At 40.9% G+C, this 26,929-nt stretch overlaps 1 protein-coding gene across 23 annotated transcripts in view; it reads right to left on the bottom strand.

Moving 5' to 3' along the window:
• The window catches only part of DLG2 (discs large MAGUK scaffold protein 2), a 1,027,713-nt gene that overhangs the window by 651,503 nt on the left and 349,281 nt on the right, over positions 1–26,929 (bottom strand). The window contains exon 1 of one of the 23 annotated variants that reach the window (XM_052812323.1): positions 8,610–8,954. The exons of 20 other annotated variants lie outside the window; for them this stretch is intronic. In XM_052812323.1, the coding sequence (XP_052668283.1) occupies positions 8,610–8,711 (102 nt within the window). In that variant the 5' untranslated portion in view covers positions 8,712–8,954. Of the gene's footprint in view, positions 1–8,609; positions 8,955–26,929 lie in introns of those variants that run through there. 2 more of the 23 variants (XM_052812330.1, XM_052812334.1) reach the window with 2 other exon arrangements.

Here is a 26,929-nt window from a genome sequence, read left to right as displayed (position 1 = left end):
AGTGCCAGGACTAACATACTTTAACAACATACCTTAACAGGTGGTCATTATAAGCTATATACCAGTCTTACAAGGTGGTAGACAAGCATGCATTACTAATTTAAATGCCTTTATAGGTATGCAACCTTTTAATCCACTGAGTTAAAACTTCTCTCTTACTTGCAGGATCTGGAGTTAATAAAGTGTAAGTGGATATAGCTAAGCTTATGGGAAGTATTCGAGGGTGGAGTACCCCTATGTGCAGGACAGAGTCTCTTGCCTTTTGCTGAGTCCAAGGCAAGTTTCTTACAGATTTGGGCTTGGAGCTCTAACACAATATACCTGGGTATATTCCAGGTGGACTGTCACAGGCGGTGGCAGGTCCAGAAAAACCAAGCCTGACAGAGCTATTATAGTCTCTGCCCTATTTGTTAGATTTTTCAAGCTCCTACTCGTGGAATCATGACCGAGACCCTTATACTACATCTGCTATGCTAAATACATCTGTTTCTTAGCATGATCCTTGGTTCCTAGGCCAACTGGTTGAGAGGCTCGTGTCCACATTGCTACTGAAGTGGCATTTTTATTAAATGAAACTGAGGAGATGTGTTGCAGGCTTTCAAATATCATGTAAAGGCAAGGGGCAGAGGTAGGAGGTGTTTGAAGACATAGCCAAGAGGACTGACTGTAGGCTGCAAGTAATCTTCCCCGATGCAGTCTCATCCATGCTCCCTCTTGGAAGGAGTCCCTGGCGTGACAATCCTTCAAGCCATGACTATGAATTGTCTTGAAAGAGCTTGGGAGCACCCCAAAATACAGCAAAGGAACAAAACTAACAATTTTGCACTATGGAATATCAGGAGTTGAGTACTTAAGCATGCTCATTAGCCCTCTTTTACTTAGCAATATAGGTATATCCTGAAAATTTTGCAGCTGGCCCAAGGTCTGTAGTTACAGGTCTATTTCCATAGGGGATGAGCTCACATCTTGCAAAGAAAGGGACCTTGTGCGTGTCTACGTTGCCTTCTGCAGGCAGCTACGTGTTGACATGGGCTCTGTAGGGCACTTGCCATAGCTATAGAGCCTCCAGGTGATTCATTGCGTGGACTTCAGTGCTGACACCAGCTTACATCTTTCTGAAAATTCGTATTTGAAGTATTCCATCTTAATTACACCGAACAGCTGTGAGCAGCTCCTAAAGGAAATCTCCCCAAAATGATGTGTCAGGATTCTCAGAATCAAGGTTTCTGAAATGTCTGTTTGAGGGAAAATTGAAAAACAAAAATTTTCAGTTTCACTGAGAGTCAGACATTTTCCCAGAAAGCCTGCTTTTTGGCCACGTACAACTTGGTGTGGATGGTTTGAGCTAATGGGTGCTATTCCTCACCGAAGCTGGGTGAACAGGGCCATTTTTACCCTACAGATACGTAATGATACTCTCAACACACTCAATAGCCAAGTGACTCAAAAGAATAACCCAAACTGCCTTAAAACTTCATCAGATCATTCTGTGCCATCTCTTCTGGGATTATAGATCATTAACTTCTACAGGGAGTCACAGGAATCCCCATCGGTAATCTTTCTTCCCATTCAGGTTTCCGTTGCATTCAGCACAACCCCCAGCTAGGGTCTCTTGAAAAATCCTGTCCCTAATGATTATTTATATCATATCAAATGCTTAAAGCTGAAGGAAATATAATCAGAAAAGTGAAAGTAATAAATATCTATATTTTAATAATGAGAATATTTCTGACAGCTACACTGGAAATATAAAAGCTACTTTTCAAAGATCAGGAGAACTGTTCAGTGACAGCTTTCAGTTTTATTGCTATTATCACTTAAATATATTTATATAACACTTCTTTATCACCATTCTCTTCTATGACATCTTTTACAGTTAAGATGAATGTCTATATATAGCCTTCTCTTAGTCAATAATTAGTTTGTAAAATCAAGCAGCTCATGTAACTGTGCATCAAGTCATTCCAGTATTTATATATTTCTATTTGAAGGTACCTCATTTTATGTAATTATTACGTATAATTTAAAGCAAAAACGTATTTGAAAAATTGAGTGTTTGAGCAAACTCCGAACTTCCCCTTCAAAATATTCAGTAACCCTTAGCTATGTGCATCCTGCCCTACTTTTTCCATAGGTACACTTTATTGTCATATTTCTAATATAGTGCTTGTGAACCATGACAACCAACTCTGCTTTATTACTAGCTTAAAAAAGAAACCCATTTCCCACCATGGCTATATGTTCAAAGGTACAGTACAGAGGGTATTCATAGCGTCCTTTAGATTCAGGTGAATTTTAAGTAGAGTGATGAAAATCAGACTCCATTGCTGTGCTACCAGTAAATGTTCTCGTTGTGATGACAGAAGCATGCACAGCAAGCATCATGGGCTGTCCAGTTCAGTGTCCAGCCCCTGACAGCAGCTAGAAGCAGAAATTCTGGCAAAATGTGGAAAAAGCCAATATAGAGATCAAATGATGTAAGGATTGAAGATCCCACCTACAACAGAAGTTTCTTTCAGCATATACACTTTTCAAAAAACCAAAACTTTATTAAAAACCCCACTTTTAGTGTTGTTTTCTTAATTTAAACTATCTGCACATTTGTTATGGAGTGGTTTCTCAGGGAATCTCCTACCAGCCACCCATCTTCTTCACAGCGTACAGGGAGCTCGTGGGCAGGACAGTGGCAAAAAACGAGACGCGGTATTCTCACACAAGGAGAAATATTTTTAACATCTGATCTCGATGCTTTTAGAAAAATGCCTGGTCATCGCCCACCCAGACGTTGGCCAGTGCCAGTGAGTGACAGCTAGTGAGTGATCTCACTCCAGATAAGACTGAAATGGTAATGCTTGTTTGCATTCCCTAACCAGTGACTTAACTCCTACGAGATGGAGGGGATGGGCCCATCGTTTCAGAGGTTTCATGATCTAACAATTTTTTTTCCATCTTCAATCTAGCCAGACCTCACTGGTGTTGCTTTCTCTTCTGCTTGCCTCCTCAGGACCCTTGCCCAGGCCACTGCCTTCTCATCCTACCCCCAAGCTGCTGTCTCTTCATCGTTCTTCCTTGTGCCTTTCCTCCACTTGCCCCACCTAGATCTTCCTGCTGCTGCCTCCTACCTCTCCTTAGGCTTCTGCCATCCTTCTGCCTCCTGTAACTTTGATTTCTGCACCACCCACACTGAGTTCAAGTCAAGAAACTCAGGATCACTTACTAAGCTGCAGTCTACTCTCTGATACCTGAGTACTCCAGTGCAATGCTCCTCAACGGCTGGGAACAAGAAGTTCTGAAGAGTAGGATCCACTTTATAAACTTTTCAGTACTGGGAGGAGTTCCTGGCAGGGTCCCACAGCCTTACAACTTGCTACTTTGGCCTCAGAAAAGTTCAGTCTGGTGGCCTTTGAGTCCGATGTATAGTTCGTCTTTTCCCACACACACTGATGATGGGTGGGAACTGCTGGGGAGGGCTTGTACTTGTTCTTAAGCCAAGAGCGTTAAAGTGTAGGGGGTTAGGCAATGCCTAACAGAAAAAAAAAGATACGGTCAGCTGAATTTGCTTGGGCTTACACCCCATGTCTAGCTTGCATAGAAGCTATGCCGGAGAAGAAAACTCTCCCTGCCTTGAGCACTGTACATCAGTGCACAAATCCTCTGTGACACAACTGATCATACTCAGAGCCTCTTGCCAGTGGCAATCCTGCACCTCTTCTGCAGCTCCTTCTATTGCTGAGCATTTTTATTTTAACACCACGGTGGCCTAACAAGAATAATATGTGGAAGTAGGTTTCTCAGTGCCACTGTCAAATGTTATGCATAGCAAGTGGCAGTAATGTTCCAGCTGACTTACTCTGCTGATTGTCTATGAATAGACAGTAAACTCTTTCAGAGAGTTCTGGAACCCTATACAATATATCAGTCTCTATAGATGGGTCACAGAAGTCAGAATGACCATGAATAAATTGTATTTTTACATCTGTCCAGTTCTGGCCCCCCAAAAAACAGAACTGAAATATTTCAGTGGAGTCAGAGTTTATGTCCACATCAGCAAGCAGCAGGAAGGGATCCACAGAATAAAGAGCTGGTAAGAAGGACTCAACCACAACATTACACATACATTTTGTGTTTTACTTTGAAATAGTGCTAATCTGTTTTTATAAACTGAATACCCGTAAGATTTTGCAGAGTACTTGGTGTATTCCTGGAGTACATCTTTCTGCTTAGTTTCATCAAAAAGGCATCCCTTTTGCACACTCCAAGCCTACCCTGTAATGCAAAACAAGGCAGGACACATGGGTAGGGCTGAGAGATTAATTTCATAAACTCATTTATAATTTAAATGAATATTCTATCTAGTTGCCTCCAGAAACCACCTCAGACTGTCCCATGAAATGTAAAATCCCACTTGAGTTCACAGAGATGCATCAGGAAGCTAAAGCATGCAAGTCTTTGAGCACGGTCTACTGTGTATCATACCTACTTGGAGAAGTATTTTCATGTCATATCAAACTACTGTTTCTTACAATAACAAGTTATAGACTATGACAATATAGAGACTATTTTCAATTAAGAACCAAGTGACATACCAGAGTTTGTCAGAAAACTAATAATGCCAGTACAGTAGTTTTCTAGTACTTTGATCATGATAAAAATAATAAATATGAATGTCAAGACATTCAGTAATACCCCCTACTATTTGTTTTAATAATAAAACCTTCTGTATTGCAACAGTTTTGCAAAACATAGAACTTTTGGCAGCTGAAGAAACAAGTGGTTTTACTTTCATGCTCACCTTGCATAGTGGAATAGGTCACTATTTGGCTATTTCAGCTAGAACAGAGAAATAGTAGGAAAAAACCCACCAAAATCAGCTATTGTGCCGGAGGACTGGTTGTGATAAATGTGCTAGGAGGAAAGAAAGGAGACAGGGAAGAGAGGGAGGTATATCTTAGCCCTTTTAGAAACCCCAAACTTTTAAATTGTGCTAGGACAGATATAAAAATAAACCTAATCAAAAGGAAAGTAGGATTTATCAAAATATCTGGTCAAGGTCAACAAACAGGGAAGTGACTCATCTTCCAATGGAATCTCCTCAATATCTATTTTCAATATAGAGAGGTAAAGGAGATAAGACACCAAAACACCTCCATGTGAGTGTCAGAATTGTGGTTGAAATGTAATTTAAGAAACATCTCAGTCGATCTGAAATCCCTTCCTGGCACTCCTAATAAAAGCAAAATGAACAGGATATTAAGAGTCGGGAGATAACTCTTCTGCAATACCAAACGAACTATTACAGGGCCCAATTCAGCAAAGTGAGTAAGCACATACTGACGTTGAAGCATGCATTTAAGTCTCATCATCTTCACTGAGAATCTGATATATGCCCTGGCAGTCCTCTCGATGGAGATCTGGGAACGCAGGTCTATCTTACACACACGCCGTCCTTTAATCCACAGACACAAATCTGTCCAGTAGCTGTGGAGCAACTCTAGCACTCAGGGGATATACAATCATGTCCCAGCCCTGCAAGGTTATGAACAAGACAATTCTGCAAAACACCTCCTGGCACCTGAGAGCCTTATTTTAAAACCTGCTTATCCCCTCTCTGCTTCGGCTCTGTACCGCTGTGATGGAAACACTGGTACTTCCCTACCAGAAATGGGAGAAGTGTTTAAATATGTTAAAGTAGGCTGCAATAGTGGCACTTCAGGTAGACACTACCCTGTCTTTCAAATTAAACTGTCCTGAATTATTTGCAATATCAAGGTCAAGGATCATAAAACCGGACATTATTGAAAGTAAAGGTCCAGGACAAGGTCAACTATCAGAGCCCAGGAAATCAAGCTGAAAAGGAAAGCTTCCCGCAGGCGCAGTTAAGACTCCTCCACTGCCTTCTTTGCAACATATGGTGTAGTAAGACATGCACACCCTCTTCCTGCCCCCCCAAATTAACTCCCTGGCACCACCTGCTAGGAGTGAGCAGACTGTAAAATTATTGCATTGGGAACAGATAAAAATGGGTGTGATGGTTCTGATGTGATGCATTTCTCTCACTCAATTCTGTGCCCATAGGAAAAGATGGCTGTATTTGGCACAAAATTAAAAGTAAAAGCTGTAAATCAAGAGTAGGAGCAATATTGCATTCCTGTAACTTGCACTGTCCTTTTGAAAGGAGCTAGTTAATAAACTGACCTGGTTATTTTAACACTTGGAGATATTTTCCTGAACTTTGAATTCCTTTGTTGTCTATTCCACTATCTATATTTTTAAAATCTCCTTCTATTCTGAGGACCTATTTTTCTTCACACAGAATATAAAGTGTCATTCCAGTATACTACTCTGCTTCCTGAGTTCAGGAATCACATGATTGTAGAAGTCATAATATTGTGAGCATGCTTAGATCCTTGATTTCATGTCATGTAACTAAAAGATTTCCTAAAAAGAAACATCCTTACTTCTTGTTCAAAATTATTTGCTTGTTAACAACGGTTCCGCACCCATAAACCTAGAAATACAACCCTACGTGTCCAAAGCAAAAAGTATTGTATTTAGATATGGGCTGCAGAACAAATGGAAATGAGAAAAAGGTATTTGAAGTGAGGTGATACACTGGTATGTATACAGAATCTCTCATGTATGCTTGATGGTGGTATCAAAAGGTACTAATCTGACATGTGTTGAACCAACCCAAGATAACTCAGTTCGTTCGTGCTTCTTCTCATCTTTCTGAAAATTATCACTATCCCACACATCCACTTTTCATTTGAGAAGTAGTTCATACACCACCACAAGAAGATAAAACATTGACTGTGACTAACTTAATGAGCCTGAAGCGCTAAAGAAAGAGGAGGAAAAAAAAGTTTGAAATTTATGATTTTTATTCTCTTGCTTCTTCCTAACAAGATCTGAAAATCATGAAAGAACTTAAGTGCATCAAAGAATATCCTTTGAAAATCATGTTTACAGGCAGGAATACAAATTGGATACTAGTCCCTAGGCCACTGGCCTACCTTTGTAGAAGGGTGTCTTGCATTTAATTTCCCCTGCCTAACAATTCACCTTTATTAATAAGAATTTAACACTTGAAAGCAAGACAGTTTAAGTTTTTAAAGTTAAAATAAAAAAGAAATATGAATTGTTCTTATGAAAAAAGATGCAAATTGAAAAAGCTTTTAAACTGTTAAACTATTGATGCTATTTATATCACTAGTAGCATCATGACACAGCAATTAAATTATAACCCTTTCGCTAATAGAACATATTTTTGCCTATTAAAAATGGAAGTGAAGAAACAAGAAACTTTAGTTCACGAAAGTCTCCAGTAACCAGAGATGTAGGCAGGCCATAGTTCGAGGAAAATGAGAAGGTAGACAAATAATTTGTAAATGGTTGACTGTAACCTAGTTTGAGTTTATTATACGAACCAGTAGATGATCTGTTATTAACCTCTAGCTGAACTACGTTTAGGGAGCATTGGGTCATCTATAACCTATTTCATAAAGTTACTTCATTTTATTTAGGCTAGTCTGTCACATAGGAACTCAGAAAATTATACTGTGTTCCCTAGTTTGTGGACTGTACAACTAAAATGTTATTTTTGTAGCTTAGCCATTTTTGAGGATTAAAAAAGTTACACAGGTGATTTAAAAATAATTACTATCACTACCATTTTTTATAAATTGCTCATTTCCTACTCTATTTGAACAGAGAGGAACAGTTCTAATATCATTCAGTATTTAAGAATAGCAAGGAAAAGGAATGGGACAAAATATGTACCCTCCTCCCCCGTAAAATCTTCATAATTGATCCAGTGATCCAAGAACCAAACTTGTTTACTCAAAGATAATTAGTTTCAAAAACATGCCATCACTTTTGAATTATTTCAGTAAAACAACAAACAACACTGGTTATACTCTAATGTCAAGTCACGATGTATGTGGGGAAAAACATAGTCCAATCCAGCACCTTTGTTAAAAAAATTGGGGTGGGATTGCATTACACATCCAGAAAAGAAACTTCTCTGACTAACTGCGCCACCTTTTGATTTAAATTTAAAAGAGAAATTAAATGATTGTCCAGTCCCTGGAAGAAAACATTTATTTAAAGATATTCCTGTAGACTTAAAAATGGGTTCAGGAGCTTACTTTATTTATTTCTTACAGAGAAGTGCAGGGCTGTATACTTTAGTATTGCTCTTATGGTTAAAAGCCATGTCAGCAATATAAATGGAAAAAACACATTCAGTCTTGCTGGTTTGTGTTTTTGTAATAACAGTATACACATCAAAATCAATAAAGCTGGGCAAATGGCAGAGTAGTGGTTTAGTAATCTTAGCACTGTTAGCTAAGTATACAATCAACTCTAAACCAAATGCTTCATAATCCGTTAGATTCTCCTATGTAAATCTATACTCGTACAACCCTGGGAAATAAAAAAGCTTTACTTCTGATTTTTTTCCTAACATTTAAAACATACCGGCTGTAAGCCCTAATTTATAGCCAACGTATCGTAATTTGCACCGAAATCTCTAGTCAGACATTAAATTAAATAGCACAGATATTCAAAGGAGTTACAGCATGCATTTAAATACATTAACCACATCCTACCTTGCATCCAAACATCAACGATAAAGTGTTGTTGGTGCATGCAACTTTGCAGTGGCAAATCATTGGTGTAAAGCAGTCAGGATTTTTAACAATAGGGCACATTCCTTTAGTGCTGCAGTAGTGGCAGCCTACTGAAGGCTAAAAACAAGTAGCTAATACAGCACATGGAGTGGCAACATATGCTGCTCAACAGCTAGCTTTTCTCTTGCTGGTCAGAAGCAGCCTGCTTGAATCTCTACCTGTGTCCCATTCAGCCATCCCCTTCTTTGTTGATGAATCAACGATGCAGCATTGATCACGAATCTCAGGATTTCCCTTCCTCTGGGAAATTAGTTTTTACATCGGGGAAAAAAAAAAAAAAAAAAAGAAAAAGAAAAGAGAGAAATGGAAATGAGGGGGACTAGCAGGTGTGGCAGTATTAGCATGTAAAAGGATGTAAACGCCTACTCATAACAATCACATAAGATTGTCATGCTAGCTGAAGTGGGCTGAAATTATTCCATCGGAAGAAAAATACTGCAGCTCCTGATTTGGTAAAAAGCCAGTGAGTTGCTGCAATACATAGTCATTGTGGGGAGAGAAGAGAAAAAAAAATTACTTATCTAAGAAGCCAGAATCCTCAGCCTTTATCAATATGCATTCCAGTAAGGATTCCCTTCCCAGCGCCTCCCCGAGAAAAAGAATCAAATCAGTCGCAACTCCGGAGAAGCGATGACCTTTGCTTTCCCCAAAAAGATGAATCTCAGCATGAAACAAACTGTACTCAAAGCTGAAAATCCCAGATGCTGGGAGTTTGCAATCAGAGAAATACAAGTAACATTTATCCAATCCTGGCTTGCCACATGGGAGCTTTCTCCAGGCACAAATTTACAAATAGACAGGTTGAAGGATTGCAGGAGACACTGAATAAAGATATGAAGTTACACAGAAAATGCACCGGCATGAAGCTTAAAATGCAACCCTCTTTAAAGTCTGCTTTTGAGGCGATGTAACTAATGAGTCCAGCTAGTGCTGTTATCCTATAACCTGCAAACGACTTGCTGTATTCCAGAAATGCAATAATTAAAGAAGTTTGGGAGCATAACGCTGGTTTGGATTCAGTTACAGCTGTCGCTGTTCCTTCAGTTAAAGCAACACCAGCTGAAAATGCATAATAAAGCATTTGGATGAGCAAACCGCTAGCTGTGCTTTTTAAGAGGATTATTTATATCAAAAGTTGGATGAATATATCCTCCAGTTTTAGGTTCGGTCATGGCAGATACATAAATATAAAATGAAAAGGCTACGATGTAGAACGTAAAGCGATGCCTTCAACGATTTCACAGCTGATAGCAAGGTAAACCCAGCAGTTGTTTCACAGTGACTTGACCCTGCTTTTTTGCAACTCTCTAAGCTCTGCCCATCAAATTAGAAACTCTTTCTAAAGAAATGAGAGCAGCTTGTCTCCCTGGCAATCGCGAGTGAGTTCTTAAGGCACAACTGAAACAATTTTCTGTAATAAACCCGAACCAAAAATTTGTTATACAACAGAATGGAGAAAATGGCAAATGGAGGTCTCTGTGTGCAGCCAGGTCAAGGAGTATAGAGAGTGAACGGTACAGAATTTTTAAAAAGATCTGCCTGAGGCTGCAGACCCTAATGTGGGAGACCTCCTCTATTAAGATTTTGTATTTATATATAAATGTATGTAAGTTTGGGTAGTGCATGGATGTATCCATCTAAATGTTAAGTAGAATTTCTTCGGTATAACTTACCTTCACTTTGTAAAGTTCAAAACCATAAAAGTACCATTCTCTTAAACAGCTTTGATCCTATTGTTTCTTTTGCACCATACGTTAACTTTATTTTTTGTCCAATTTTTGTGTGTAGCTAAATTTCAACTTGGTATAATATTTTCTGATTATTGTTTCTCACTCCATATTTTTGAACTCAGAGCTCACAAGAGCCCAAGCTCAGTAAAATGACAGTAGTTTCTAGATTGAAGTGACAGATAGAACTGCTCCACAGTTAGTTACAACCCAGTTCCATTTCTGAAGATTTATTTCTTGCAAATAACAGGCTCTTACAACCCAGTGTCCTCAATTCACTCAGCTCCTACATTTTTCCTAACAGCCTGGACATGAAAGTTCCACATCATGGGAGTTCACTACGCAGATGTCAATCAATCAGCTATCAATAATCTAAGTCTGTCTGACCCGTTAGTCCAAAGTGACATCGCAGCAGCACTTCTTTCTGACTTGCTGTGCTAGTTATCATCTGAAACAGTGACTGAGCCTGTTTAGAAACATACTATGGTAACAAACAGCAGCTGTAACATTGCTGAATCTTTGATCTGTTTATTCCTAGCTTGCCTGTCTCGTTATTAAGCTATATATTATACAGATTTTCTTTCAAGTACTGTCTCTCGCATAACCAGCACTGGTGTAAATATAGAAAAGTGTAGTTTCCATGACAATACATTCCATAGTTACAGCCAGCAGCCACTATCATTAAAACATGAATCACAGTGCTACCTTAAGGTGTGAGCACACTACATCACTGGCCTTAGAAGCATTAATTTGGCATGGGGGTGGCATGAAAATATTTTTAGGAGACACTACTACAAAATGCCAGAAAACTGTGCTATTTAACTGGTTTAGCAGCTCTAATATCCACCCATCTTAGACATTTAAGTGATCAGTAACACTCTCAATCTGTCCTAATCATTAGCATTTCTAATATCTGAACACATCACATCTGCACTTTTCAATGTTTTAAACACAATGTCCTGATTTAAAACTGGACTTATAATGACACAAATGTGATTTCCGATTAATATTCACAGGGCCTAATTAAAATCACCTGCATTTCTTTCCAAATTCAGATTTCAAAGAAGGGAAGGAAAAATCAGCCAGTTAGCCTCTTGGATCTTTTGGATCTGACTGCATTCAGCTGGCTCGAGCTCTCAAAAGGGAGGACATATCTGTTCATTAAAATGCCCATTTCTTCCCCAGTCCCTGACACTATTGCAGATTTTCAACCAGAATGGGTTTCACCTGTGATTTCATTTCAGTGTTAAGATGTATTGAACACCAATCACCTGAGTATTGCGCAAGGCATGAAATACATCCCTTCACACTTAAACTAATTGTTGCTTTCAAGTGAAAAACAGTTACCTGACGCATAGTCATTTGGGAATAGATCAGAAAAGGAAGATTCATTCCAATGACAGATTGGAATAATAACTCATATCGCAATTGGCCAAGACATTTATTTCAATTAAGTGACAACCACGTATAGAAAACTGCTATAAGAAAACACTTGCTCAGAGATTCCCCTCTATCTTTTTTTTTTTTTAACAATAGCACTCATCACAGACACAGAAGTAAATTACTAATTGCCAGGAAAGGCATTTAAGTCACAGTCATACTGCAGGAGCAAGGGTTCTTGGAAAATCTATGTCCACATTTTCGTTCTGTCTGATGAGGTAAGCTGAGGAACATACACTGTGGGTGTTACCGTATGAAAAAGACTCCAAAGATCTGCTGAGTTTTGTGAGCCCTCCACCTTTCTTCGGACTTGAACGCACTGATCCAGCCCGCTTGCTCACAACCGCTGTGCTGTTACAACGAAGTGCACCTCTTCTGCTATTAGCAAAAAGGGAGACTCCCAGCAAATTGCAGTGTATTGTCAGAAGCTTCGAGTAAAATGACCCCGCCAGCGAATAAAAGTCACCTGCTACTGTCTGAGCTTAGTCTTTGCAAAAGTTACTCGCTCCCTCACCTGCTGGATTTGGGAGGAACAAGAACTGTTCCTCCACTTATCGTTTCCATTTGGTCTGTTTAGCTGGTAAAATTTCTCCTGCTCTACCAGTCTCTCTGGCAGTTGCCTTCACCCAACCTTTCCAGGTTCTCCGACCATGTCTGCCTTTCACAGTGCACCGTTATGTGGAAATTGATGAATTAACTTGGAACAACTAAGTTGCATTTCTGGAAGTATTGTGGTCATGTTTGCATGATAGTTCCTCACCTGATGTATATATACCTCCTCCTGCTTTGGAGCTAGTTCAAATAGCAATACTTAGCCTTGTACCTGACAAATCATATGAGAATCAAGGTGGCCAATATGGAAAAAATAAAAGTAAACACCTGGAAAGTCACAAAGAATTTTTAGATATTCACCCTTGACTATATTAGGATATTTAACTGTTGGTTTTTTTAAAAATTCTCTGCTGTTTCTGTTGAGGAAATTGCTTAAGTTTTGGTACTATAGTATAGATTTGTGTATTTCCCCTTCCCTATTTTCACTACACAACTTTTTGTTCCATTGCTATACCATTAAAAATTCCTCTAAGCCCCTACCACATCCATTAGATACCAGAAGATGATCAAGGTGATCTACAGACCCTTGGCCAAGCTATATGCATTGTTAACTTTCTTCTTATCTTTTGTTAGAATTCAAAATCACCTTCTCAGTTGCTCTTCTCTGAACTCCCTGTGAGCTAATCAAGCCTCCTAAAAACTAAACCTGTCGCTGACAGTGATTAAAGAGAAGTTGTCTTCTCGAAGAATCATATTAGATGAAAGAAAAAGGGAAAAGGCTTGTTGCACCACAGGCAGCATGTACAGAAGGAACCAGAGAATATAAATATAAAACAAACTTGAAAGATCCCCATCAAAATAGAAATGACTGCACACAACTGTTCCTTAAGAATCAAACAGTCTCAAACCTCTAGTCTAAACCAAAGTTTTCACAGCTGTCCTGCCATTTGGAGGGACTCTACTTAGGGCATTTCAGGGACCTCAGCTATGTCTACACTTTACGTGAGCTGGTCATTTTGGGGAATAGAATGGCGACGACAAGCCTTTATTTTGCTGATATTTGTCTGTTGGTGAGTATCAGAAGCCTGGGCAAACTAAGCCTGAAAATCCATCTGCCTTTGGAACAATTATCATAGAATCATAGAATAGTTTGCATTGGAAGGAACCTTTAAAGATCATCTAGTCCAACACCCCTGCAATGAGCAGAGACATCTTCAACCAGATCAGGTTGCTCAGAGCCCCGTCCAACCTGGCCTCGAATGTTTCCAGGGATGGGGCATCGACCACCTCTCTGGGCAACCTGTTCCTGTGTTTCACCACCCTCATCGTAAAAAATTTCTTCGTTATATCTAGTCTAAATCTCACCGCTTTTAATTTAATACCATTAACCATTGTCCTATTGCAACAGGCCCTGCTAAAAAGTTTGTCCCCATCTTCCTTATAAGCCCCCTTTAGGTACTGGAAGGCTGCTATAAGATCTCCCCAGAGCCTTCTCTTCTCCAGGCTGAACAACCCCAACTCTCTCAGCCTGTCTTCATAGGAGAGGTGCTCCAGCCCTCTGATCATCTTCATGGCCCTGCTCTGGACCAGCTCATGCAGGTTCATGTCCTTCTTAATTTGGGAGGCCCAGAGCTGGATGCAGAACTGCAGGTGGGGTCTCACCAGAGTGGAGTAGAGGGGCAGAATCCCCTCCCTTGACCTGCTGGCCACGCTTCTTGTGATGAAGCCCAGGATATAGTTGGCCTTCTGGGCTGTGAGCGCACATCATTGAAGCCCACCCAGGAAAGACCCTACAGTCACCAAATATCAGTTCAAGAGCAGCTAAAATCAATGGAGGAGCTGCTATTTTGTGATCTCTCCACACCTCATGCAAGCTATGTTTGACCCTGCACTAAGGGGTAACATGAGACTGAATTTTCACCCCTGCTTTTAGAAATGGGGATAAGGTGACATTTTTTTGTGTCCAAAGGCTCAAGGACTAGACTAGATCTGGGCCAGTCCTGCCATAAGAAGGAGATGAATAGGGCCACTGGGATGGCGGTGGGACAGAGAGCCCCCAGGGACATCTACGTAGAGACAGGTTTTCTGCTTCTGCGAGATGCCGTTGCGACTGCTGGGACCCACCGCTTCCACTGTCACTAACAGCAGCTGCTGCACCTCACGCGGTGGCTTGTGGCAGCTGGCTCGGCTTTCTCAAACCTCTGGATATAGACAGGGATGAGTTGCCAGTTGGCTCCTGCCAACAGCAGACCCTGCTGGTGGAGAGCTGCTTTGCTTCACCTAGAGCTGACAAGGGCACGGACAACTCGTGGAGATAGAAAGTTCTCCTCGAGCACCTTGAGATCACTGCATGGAGGCAGATTGATAGGCAGAGGACAGCTTGGATGCTCTGAAAAACACCCATGCGTCGAGAGTTCAGATGCGGTAGACAGCTTAGAAAGCATTACATGAGTCAATCTCTCCACCTGAAGATGGAGATAATGCCTTCTAATTAAATGCCCATATCTCTAAGTACACAGTCATATAAACAGTGATTTTTAAGTTAATGGGAATACTCTTACAAAAAGTACTCATGTTCATAAGTGTTTACATATTTTAAAGTGACACATTGCCAGCACAGTTTTACATTTTTAAGCAGTGGAAAACTGTCTGCATTATTTCTGAAAATAATTTTGATCTGTTAAATCATTTACAAAGTCACCAACTGCATATAATTTTTTAAAGTAACTTCTTTAGCCAGGTATAAATTTAAAAGAAAAATGAGAGAGGGGAGAAAAATTACTCGAATTAAATATCAGCTTGAAGGAAAAAAACAAGCATATTACTGCCAGTCCTCAATAGCTACAGAACAGCTCTGCTTTTCTGAAGACTCCTATTTATATCTTGTGTTAGAATTTTTAAGATTTTCTGTGACAAACAGAAATAAAGGCCTGGTCCTGCCAACACAGAGTGAAAACATGCACACAGCACATTCAGAATATACATGCCCCACTTTAATGTCATTATGTAGACCTACTGAAGTCTTCCAGTGATTATAGTGTAATACACATGCACCTAAATGAGCTTGAAATGATCAGTTTAGCCACCACACACTAGAGCTCACCAAGGACTAAGAGCTTCAGTATTTACCCAGACTTCTGGGGCAGAAGAGGGTTTAGCTTACACTGAATTTTATGTTACTACACTGTTGCTAGCACTAAACTAGCTAGCTCAGTTATGTCGATATGCACGGAAGTTACTGCACCACACACATATTTACTATATGCATTAAACAGAGGCGTAAGCTTGGCCACAGTCCTACACGTGGTCACCAGCTCTGCACACACGTCCTTCCTGCTGTGTGCAAGTGGGACTCCCCTAGTAGGAAGCACAATAATTGGAAGTAATTTTCCAGCCTCCCCTTGAATCCATGTACACTTCGACTTCCATAACATTCTTTGGTGAGAAGTTCCTCAGGCCTTCCACTTCTGTGACAATCTCTCTTTTTGTGTTTATTATGAATCTTGCTCCTGATATCTTTATCAGCTGTCTCAAGATGTTGCAATAGAAGAAACAAGGAACAGTCAACTCCTGTTCATCCTCTCCATGTCACTCATGATTTTATAAACCAGTGCTGTATCCTCTCTAATCGGTCTCTTTTCCATAATGAAAAGTTGTAGCCTAATACATCTCAGTCGTTATTATAACAACAGCTTTCATATATTTGAAGATGGTCATTGTTTAGCCTAACTTGTTCTACTTAATTCTTTTGAACTTCACCATAGCTTGTACACTATAAAATCCTTAATGTCCTTGGTCTTTTCCTCTAAAACCTCTCCATCCCTCCCAAAGTGTGCATCCAAACCATGACATTGCCCAGCAGAATAATTCCTTCCATCTCTCGCTTACACTAATTCTCTAAATATAGCCCAAGTTTTTTACATTAGCTTTGCAATAGCCTCACATTTTTCACTGAGACTCACTCTGGGATTCATTTCTACCCAACCCCGTCCTTCTCTGCTGCCTGTCTAATCAATACAGATTTGGTATTCGTGCAATTGGATATCCCTTCCTACCTGCAACACTTCACATTTGTATTTCATGCTATTGCTTTCAGGCCATTTATTTATGTTGAACTTTACATGTGCCATTCCTCTGACAAATTCCAGGGTGCTAAGGATATGGACTTCAATAAAAAGCACTTGGAAGTAATTCTTCCTGGGATTTAGACTAGCTGGAGCACAGAGTGTTACATCCCCAAAAGGAGTTTCACAGGGGAAGTCCACTTTCAAGAAATGTGTCTCTGGTTACTGAGAAGATACTTACACTGCTTAGACCTCATTGCCTTTGGGTGATATGGAATTCGAATTTGGTAATCATTAATGGCCCATATAGGTGGGAAATCAATGGGGACTATACCCGACTGAAGGAAAATAAGGAGTCTATCTCTTTTAAGAGTGATGTGTGAAATGTTATGATCTAAATAAAAGTTAAGACACAGAAGAAATCGCAAAATCAAAACCAAATCTAAAAACAAGTAAAAAATCATTATTATTACCTTGACCATTTCCTAAAAGTGTTTCATAAGAGGCTGGCATTAATTTTCAAATGTCGTTCCCATGATCTGCTTTTATTGGAAAGCCAGTGTCTATACTACTGTCTCTAGTACTGAGAAGTTCACACTGCTGCTGGCAGCTCCAGAGAGGAACCACCGGAAACCAGCCTTCATTTCTTGTGTCATATGGTACTACTATTTAGAGACGAATGATAAGCCTAAAGGAAAAGTACTTGATGAAAGCAGAAGTAAAAATAAAACCGATGATGTATCACAATTCACGAGAAGGTCGGGCTTTTTGGCACTTTGGAGAAATGAATTTTTCACAACATTACTAGCTTTTTGCAAGAAAGTCTGATATCTTGATTGCAAAATGTCATTAAACAAAGCTATAATTTCAGGCAGACAATAATAAATAAATAAAGAAATGGACTGAACCTAAAACTAAATCCTATTTTGTAAAGTCTTATGTTACTTGCTCCATATTATTATGGTTAACACTTACTATGGGTTAGGGTACAGGCACGCTGGCTGGGTGATAATCAGACACACATTTCATGTCAGAGATGAACCCAGGCTGTCACCATGTCTGCTAGAAGCAGGAGAACACCTTTGGTTTCCTTTGTAAGGATTTTCTTTTGCTCAGAAATTCTCACTGATATATGAAGAGGGAAGTCCTGATTAACCAGATGTTTGGGGTTTAGGGTTTTTTTTTACAATTTTTCTATATATAAATGTATCCATTTTTCCCAGTTCCCATTAAAAGTGAGTGTTCTCCAGCCATTCTCAGCAGTCAGGAATATTGTCACTGATTTTCCTCAGATTTTCTTAACAGGAAATTCTGTGTTCATTTCTAGCAAATGCCGCTATTCTCACAGCTTTTAGCATTTAATGTCTTTTCAGCTATGAAATTCTCATTCCATAAAAAACCCAAACCAAACAAACCAAGAAAAACCCAAACCCTAAACTTCATTCACTCCAATGTCAACTGAAAGCAAATAAGAGATGTGACTGTGGTCACAGCTAAATTCTACAACAAGTTTTCCAAGAAAACTCCAACAAAACTATAGCAGAAACAGCCATATGACAACATCTGCTTAGGCTCTCTGTTTGCTGCCTTTTCTAACCCCAGTGTGCTCAGGACGGGCCATGGACGTTGGTCCTGGACACAGTAGGCGCACAGGAACCCCTTACGTGACTTTGACAGTGTAATTTAGGGAACAGAGATTGCAGATCCCTCTGTTAAATGCATCCATCCCACATCTGGGAAACAACCATTGTCAACAAGGGAAAACCACCAATGCCCACCTTTTTCTTTTTGTAGAGGGGGCTGCCCTTGACTCCAAACCACACAGAGATGCCAACCAGCTGAGCCACTAGTAATGGCAAGGGGCCATTGAAGAAAAATGCCTCTGAAAGACATTTTCTCTTCTCCTCTCAACTGTTCCGGTGCGTCTTGCTCTGTAGCCTGATCAGTTTTTCCCAATGGGAAAAGAAAAGGTTACCCAGTGAAAGCTGGGAGGGTGTTGCTCTTGTGTTTTTAATATTGTGGCACAGACAACGGATTCTTTCTGTCTCCATGGGCTGACGCCCATCGTCGTCGCTTTAAAAGTGAGACTGCAAAGCCTTGCGGGTCACAGAAAACAGAGGGAGGAGAAGAGAGTTTAATCCTGGGTTGCCTGGGGATTCTATCAATCTTCTCATTCATGGGAGCTTCTAGACTGGGCACTCTCTTGGCACAGGCTTTCCCTCGATGCTCGCAGTCCTCGCTCGACCCTCCGCTGCAGCTGCGGACTGTGTTCAGGGAGAAGCATGGGGCTGATTACAACGGCCCTATTCCTCTCCTTCCCAGTAAACATTGACCGCTGGCCCTTTACAGCACCATTCTCCTTCTAAAACACCTTTACAAGTTGGGGCAGGGATTTTCCACCCTGCTGTCCCTGCACAAGCGTTCTCTGTCCCCGGGGTTGTGGGAGTACCAGCACGGTCTGTTACTGTTGGCCACGGTGAAACAATCCTGTAAATCGAAGTCATCAAGGAAAAGCATGTTGCCTCCAGCTCTGTGTCAGTCAGGAACATCTCCTACCTCCGATGCTCCACCACGTGGGGCGGCGGGGGAAAGACCTCCGTAAAATGAAAGTTATACAGAGGGAACGTCTCCTCCAAAGTATCCATGGGAATAAGATGATGAAATAAAGCTAAACTTTGGAGAGTTATTGGAGTGCCAAGTGCCCAGTTTGCAGTCTTCTAAAGATGACATTTTTAATGCCTCAAAGAAGAGGAGCTTAGTGGAAAATCAATGCGTTTCTAAGGGAAAAGAGCCAATGCAGCTTAAACTGCTCCCGGTGGCGGCAGGCCTACGAGAGCCTGCAGAACCCTTCTGAGCTAATCCCTCTGCTCTCTCCGGTGACCGAAGACCACCTCCTCACCACGGGGTGAAAAGTCTGCTGCCGGGCCCCAGCGTGGCCTCAGGACCGCCACGCCGCAGGCAGCTCCCATGTCATTCAGGAGTGCCTCCGCGGAGGTGATGCTAACGCAAAGGAACGTGCACAAGATCAGCCTTGGGTGTGGGAACAGGAGTCTCCCTGTCCTCCTGGTAACTAAATTAATGCTAGTCAGCCAGGAAAAAAGTGTTAGAGAGCAGAGGCCCAGGGCTGCTTGACTCTTGCCTGGCTGAGAGCTATTGTGAGTCAGCTAGAGACACGGACGGAGAGGACCATAATTCTCAGGATGGCAGCATCCTTGGTGCTACCCCGTCCAGGTGTGGGAATGAGCAGCTTTGTGGTGGTGGTAGCTTACCTGGGGAGAGCTGCCCTCCTGCTTCTGCTCAGTCTGCAGTGCAGCTGACTTGTCTGGAGCAAGCTTCCAGGAAAAACAAAAAAAGCAGGCTGGGCAAAGTCTGCTTACAGGCTGTGCTGCAGCAGGAGCATCCATCTTAGATCCAGTGGAGGAGGAGAGCTTGGACAAGCTCCCTTTTTAAAGCAACAGTGCTCCTACTGAGCATGGCGAGGAAGGGTAGTGCTACGCCACGACAGCGATTGTGCCGGATACGTGCAGAGCACTTTATAGGCATTAGCTAATTGATCTTTGCAAAACCCTTTTGAGCTAGGCAATTAAACATCATCCGTCCATTTCTACAGGTGCAGAAACTGAGCTGGGCTAACGTAACCTTGTGCAGAAGTAGCCCACGATTTTAGGGTGCCTGAGCCAAAAGGCTTTTGGTCTGATTTTGTAGGTGCAGAACATCTGTAGGTCCGACTGACTTTGACAGCGCAGAGCATCTGTAACTCCACTTATAACTTAGAGGGCACAACTGGTTTTGAAAGCCAACCCCAGGGCTATTTCAAGTTGGAAATCCCCCAAAGGAGGCACCCCAAATCACTAAGCCTTTAGGATAATGCTGGCTTTTTTGTCTAAATATGTCTAAGGATAAAAGTCTACAGTTAGGTTTAATTAGATTTTGTCTCTCTGCTTCCTCTTTATGCATCTAGACAGGCCCCTTCCCCGTGGCCTCCCCATGGATTCCTGTGGACCTGTTGGCAGACAGTTGGGGTTTGAAAAGGAAAATAAAACTTTTCTTGTCCAGGGACCACTTAGTCTGCATAGACTGAAGGACTACAAGGTGGGACACCATGGCTGGATCCACCACCACACTACAAAAACTGCCATCGGGGAAATAGGACAGTAGTCCTGAGAGTGGCATTTCTGCTTTCATGGCCACTCCAACTCTGCATTGGCCTTACAAAGTGGAGAAAATAGGCAACACAGGTAGGAAACAGGGACACGGGACACATGTGGGGGACACTGCATGGCTGGGAGCTGACATTAACAGAGTGGTGTGTGAGGTTTGTTTAGTTTACTCTTTATTACACTGAGGGCATATTTTTGTTATATGGCAGACCCTTAATAAACACAACGCTTTCACCTCTAAGTATGCTTGACCAAATAGCTATAAAAGAGACCTCAGAGGCTGCCTCTCTCACGACTTGCTAATGCTGTAGCTGTAGTCTATCAAGGCCCAGATTTTTAAAGTCAGGTAGATGTAGTCCGGTACCTCGTGGGATTTTCACTTGTAGGCTGAACAAGTTTGGAATTAAAATTAAAAAACAGGGCAAGTAAGAACACCCACTAGTGCCTACTTGTGATTGTAGGTACATAAATAGCTTTAAAAAATCTCAGGTTTCTCTCATGTAGGGCTCCAAACTGGAGAATTCATTTCCCTTACAGCTATAAGACAACAGCTGAAGCTCCTGTTGTCCTTCAAACTATGCTTCAAGGTACATCCACGTATTCATGCAGCCTTTTTCTCCTCCAAACCTTCCAGATGTGAGAGAGCTACAAGCTGAGTATTCTCCAAAGGGACAGGCCTGAAGTAATTCAAAGTCCTTCGTTAGGCACTCTGTCAATGCTGTAAACATCGCTATTTAATTGATGTACTGTTTTTATTATACGTGCCCTAAGGGAGTGTGCTGCCCAGAGCCTCTTGTAAATTGAATAAATAAACAAATAAATAAGCAAACATCGTTGCCTCAACCAGCTCACTGTGTGACAGAAAAGTCTGTGGGGTTTAACGTGGTTTCTACACAACAATCTTGCTGGCTGGAATGGCTTGTTTGATCTTCATTAACCCTGGCAGGCTCTTCCAGCTCCTTCCTCCACCTCAGCAAAGACAGAGAATGCCACTCTTCCTTTCTGGATTTCTAAGGTCACTTTGTTTATTAAATATGTCATTTTAAAAGCTTCCTATAAAGTGAAAACTGCTTCCTTCCTTCATCTGGAAAATGGGTGAAGAATTTTGTCATTTGCTGTTAAAAGCGATGAAGTTGTATCCTTCTTCTCCCATTCCTTCCCTTTCCTCCCTTGTCCATCTACCCCACTTCACTACTCTGCAAAGCCATGATTTCTCGTTTGCTTCTTACTTGCATATTGTCATGCCCAAAATACTTCTCAAATGTGTCTTTTAACAAAACCTTAGAAAATATAGCTGTACCAGTCAGAGTCAGGACTACACTGCAGACAAAACTGTGTCAATTGGGGAGATAAGCTAGCTAAGCCCAAGTACAGAAAACAACACAGACGTGGGAACCGTCACTCAGCGAGGGCTGACCACCCAAACCCTTGCACTGCTGCTTGAGTGGGTTTTGCAGCCTACGCTCACCTCTGGGCTGCCTCAGCGAAAGCACTGTCAGTGCCCTGGCTGGGTGGCTTTTACACGTCTACAAGAACTGCAGCCACATACTGACTGCAGTCAGATCTTCATGCTCATGAATGTTATGCATGTGAGCAATTTTACAGCTGTGAGTCATCATCTTGCCTACATTCATATGTTCCTTTCCACTCTGGAAGGAAAGCGCTTTCATTCACGAGAAGGAAAAATAGGTTTCAAGCAGTATCATGACACAATCACATCCTTTTATAGTGTTCAGCTCCTTGTTATGAAATTTGATTCCTCTGAGGCATGACTATAGCTTAGTGTGGAAAAGCGACTTCGGATGGAAAAGAGGTTGTGCCAGCTATGCCTCCATGAATGCCCAAATCATTTTGCCTAACTGTAGGCTTTACTCACAGAGCTGCTTAAAATTTGTAGGACAGTTTTCCTAGATTGCCTTCACACTTGAGTGCAGTAGATAAGTATCTTCAGATAAGATCTTTAGCATAGAGCTTAAGGAGGCTGAAGAAATGAAGATGAACTGAACTAGATAGAGCTTGAACAGAGTCCACTTGTGTGCCCTGGTGTCCCAGAGCCCCGCACCCTTTCCACCTTAACCATATTGCAAAACTGTTTTGGGGCAGTGGAGTTTCTGTGAGTGAAACAAAAAGAAAAGAATGTAACCTATTTCTCCCAAATACATGAGGCCTCTGCTGCCCTTGGGATAGATATTGGCCGAACCAAATTCAGATAAATTCGAACTCAGGAAAAGTGTCAGAGAAGGGGTGTTAGGGGACATTTGCAGAATCCTTGAATCTGGACATATTCCTAAAATTCTTTCACAATAGGAAAATCAGATGGGATGTCTACTTCTCTCCCATGAGAAACTGGTAATGTTTGACCTTAACATATGATTAGCTGTCAAATGACTTTCAAGGAGACTTTCCTAGGATAATCTACTTAGCCTTTAGCACTCATTTATCACTTCATGGTGGAGATTAGGGTCGATTCTAAAGAACAGCATTACTTAAAGTCTTGACTACATTTTTCTTCAGTTAAGTAAATTATTCCTTTATGGGAATATTGAGAGAATTTTATTTCCTCTTTTCTTCTTTCTAATGTATTGTTATGGAATAAGTGACTATGAAAGTCATTTAATGAATGATTGTAAATGAAACACTCTACAATTCAGAAAGGTTTCACCAAAAGAACTGATGGACTTGTGGTCACCCAGAAGGTTCTTAAGATATTTGTGAATTGTAAGCATGATGGTTGCTACATTGCTGCTACCAGGTATTGACCTAGACACCGGTTCTAGGAAGACATTGAAGAATCCAGATTACATTTTCAATAATTAAATTAAGGTGACACTTGGTCTCTGGACAATGGAAAAAGGTTGTGGTTAAGTTATGATTCCTAGGCATACTCTAGACTCTTCCAAAAAAAATAGGTCCAACTGCATCCACCTCAGGCTAAGAAATGCAGCAGACCTCATACTGAAACTGTTCAGGGCTCTTCCCCTACAACTCAGACAGGCCACATCCACGCTACACAGCACTTGATCTTGGGTTTTTCATAACACTGGAGATCTGTGTTGCATTCCTGTGACATGTGTGGCTGAGGATACAAAACATTCTGGGACTGTGCTGGAAGACTGTGTAGTTTCCAGGCTGCGCACTTTCTTCTGTAGCACTTCTAGGGTGGTGTCCCATCAGGGACCTGCCCCAGCATGCTTGGGTGGCTTCAAAAGCCAGTCCAAGAGTGAATTAACATTTATGCAATACGTACAGCCAGAGGACCAGGAATGAGCTGGAAAGATAAAGATGTGCACTGTGAGACTAAAAGTGGATTTTTATCAAAATGGGTCCTTGTACTAAGCAGGAATCGTATTCAGCTCCTAGGGAGCCAGCTGAGATGTGGCACCCAGCATCTCCAGATTTGGAGAACAGTGCTTCTCACTAATCCTTTGCTCAAAAGGACATGGCGCTAGTCTTGCTCTGGAACATTCAAACACCAAACACCACCTTCGGCACCGTTGCTGACCACTCGCCTGTCATTTGCCAAAGAGTACTCTGTTGTGACTGCTTTAACATTTTAAGTCTGCAAACAATCAATGTTCAGATCGATTGCCAAATTACCTTAATTTAACAATTGATTTTGCCTCAAATGAATTGTGGTAACAGTCCCTATATTTACTCTTAATCTACGACAAACTCCTCTTTTACTGGAAATGAAGCTAAATTGCATTACCTCATATTTACCTCAGGAAAAGAGCACAGGCACAGTCAATCACATGCTCAACAGACATGTGACATCATGTTAATCTGTGGTAACCTGACCATGAGTTCAAATACTTACATATACGTGGATGAATGTGAAGGACTGGGGTCTTTAGCTTTTGTTATTATTACTTTTACTTCTTTTTCAACATTATCGTTTTAAAGATCTTTGTCCTCTAATAAATATCTCTTTCAGATTATTTCTGCCACTCCCTAACATATGAATTTTCCTACGTTTCTCAAAGTTGAATGTCTGACTACATCCAGCCTATGTTTCTAGTCTCAGTCACATTATTTCTGTCTGTTATTTAGTGATTGCTATGAAAGTGTTTTGTACTACACAGTATCAGAGATGACAATACCTCCCCAAAGGCCTAGTAATTGAAGATAGACCGATGAAAATTGTTATGAAAATTGTTCTGGACAGGTGAATATATATATATATTTATATATATTTTTATATATTTTATACATATATAAAAAACAAAAATCAAATAACTCATCTGCAGATATTATTGAAAATTACAGTGTTTAAAGAACAGATTAATTCATCTGTGAATATATATACCAGCTTGTTTTACTCTGCATGGTTAACAGAAATTATGGACTTTGTTCTTTTAATATGAAACCACTTTTCTGAATAAGATAAACTGCCAGCCACAACCAATCTTTTACTAAGGATACATAACAGTGGTGTCTGTTTTAGACTATTGCATTTTCAACCATAGGAAGGAGCCAAAGTTACATAAATTTCCTGGAGGAGTACTTAGACGGCTGTTTACCTGGAAATTATGCTTGTTTCTGGTGTCAGTGTGACATACAAGTTATTTTACAGTTGTGGCAGAGAATTAATAAAGAAATCATTGAAATATTAGTACAAAATTTATATACTTGCATATGTACCTCACAAGAAGATGCTTTTATATTCTTTGAAGAATATTGCTAGTGATAAAACCAATATATTGCTCCAGTTTTACTCCCCTCACTGCATCTTTGTGTGTAACAAGAGATTTAAACAATTTAGCACATGAGAATAAATGTCAACAAAAAGCATGTATGCAGCCCCTCGGAGTTTAAGGATGCTCATGCGGTCAAATCCTCCATCAACGTACCAGGGACAACCATAGCTGTTCTTGGCTTTAAGGCGAATTACCTGTGTTAATATTCCACTTATCAATGCCAGGTTGAAATTAAGTACTGTCTACCTTTAAAGGGTGCTATTCTCTAAATTGGAGTAGTCAGGCTGAGCCAGGCACATTCTGGAAAGCAGACAAGAGTCAGAAGGTGGGAAACTGCCTTACAACCAAGGGCAGAATCACAAACCCACATCTGAGCCTCCCTCTAACATCCACATGGGATTTCTGGCTATTAGTAAAAGTGACTTTCCTAGGATGAACTGATTACCCCTAAGATTCCCCACTACTTCATGCTCCATATTTGGGTAACAGTCTGGGAGGTCTTTATGCCTGTAAACCTAAGCTGCCTTTAAATTAAGAGAACTATTTGCAGGGCTTCTGTAACTGCAGGTGACGTTGCAGCCACGTGAATGTAGGTTGACGTCCTGAGGCTTTGTCAACTGTTCTCTCCTGCCACCTGCACCCTTCCCTCCGTGTCCAAGGCAGTCTGCTCTTCCCTCCCCGCTGGCACATCCCGTCTCTGCCAGAATATCATGAAGCTTGTGTCACATCTTGGCACCAGAACATAAAGAGAAGAAGCTAAACAGGATTCAGTAACTGTGGGAGAATTATATCTACTACTGTGGTTGCTGATCCATTATGAATATCACAGCCAGAAATGCCCATCTGGAGTCTCCTACCAACTGCTCTTGGGCAGACTTTGCTGCAGTGATATCAACCAGTTGAAACTTGACCCTACGGAGGAGTTTAAGCAGAAGTGGAAACTCTACCCCTAATCTGTTCCTCTTATTTGAGACATCAGGGTGCACGTGGGTCATATTTTAAAGTATTTCTTTGCAATTATGTGGGTTAGAAACATCCTACAACCAAAGGAGGGTTAATTTTAACTTCCACTACTCTGTTCTAAAGAAAGATAAACTGAAAAATATCTCAAGACAAAGAAGCACAGTTCTTATGAACTGACTGTTCCTGATATTAGATGTTTCTGTAGAGGTTTCTTACAGCTATCTTGTACAATGGAATATATTGCCATTTTTCAGTGCAGACACATTTCTCACACCATGAGAAAAACTGACAGTTCTAAAAATGTTTCTTTTTTTACAGGAAGGAAGACGGAAGAGCGGGGTGTTTTTACTAGGAGCAAGGAATGTTCTATGCCATGCATTATTTAATGTGAAGAAATTTAGATCACAGGATCACAGGATAATTCATGTTGGAAGGGACCTCAGGCGGTCTCTGGTCCAAACTCCCACTCAAAGCAGGATCAGCTACGAAGTCAGATGAGGTTACTCAGGGTTAGTCAGTTTATTCAGCTAAGTCTTGAAAAATCCAAAGGATGGAGACTGCACAGCCTTTCTGGGAAAACTGGCCCACTGCTTGGCTGTTCCAGTGGTGAAAGTTTCTCCTTACATCCATTCTGAA

The sequence above is a fragment of the Harpia harpyja genome, chromosome 17, assembly GCF_026419915.1.
Source record: "Harpia harpyja isolate bHarHar1 chromosome 17, bHarHar1 primary haplotype, whole genome shotgun sequence".
NCBI classification, from domain to species: domain Eukaryota; kingdom Metazoa; phylum Chordata; class Aves; order Accipitriformes; family Accipitridae; genus Harpia; species Harpia harpyja.
This window is presented reverse-complemented; position numbering and strand designations above follow the sequence as displayed.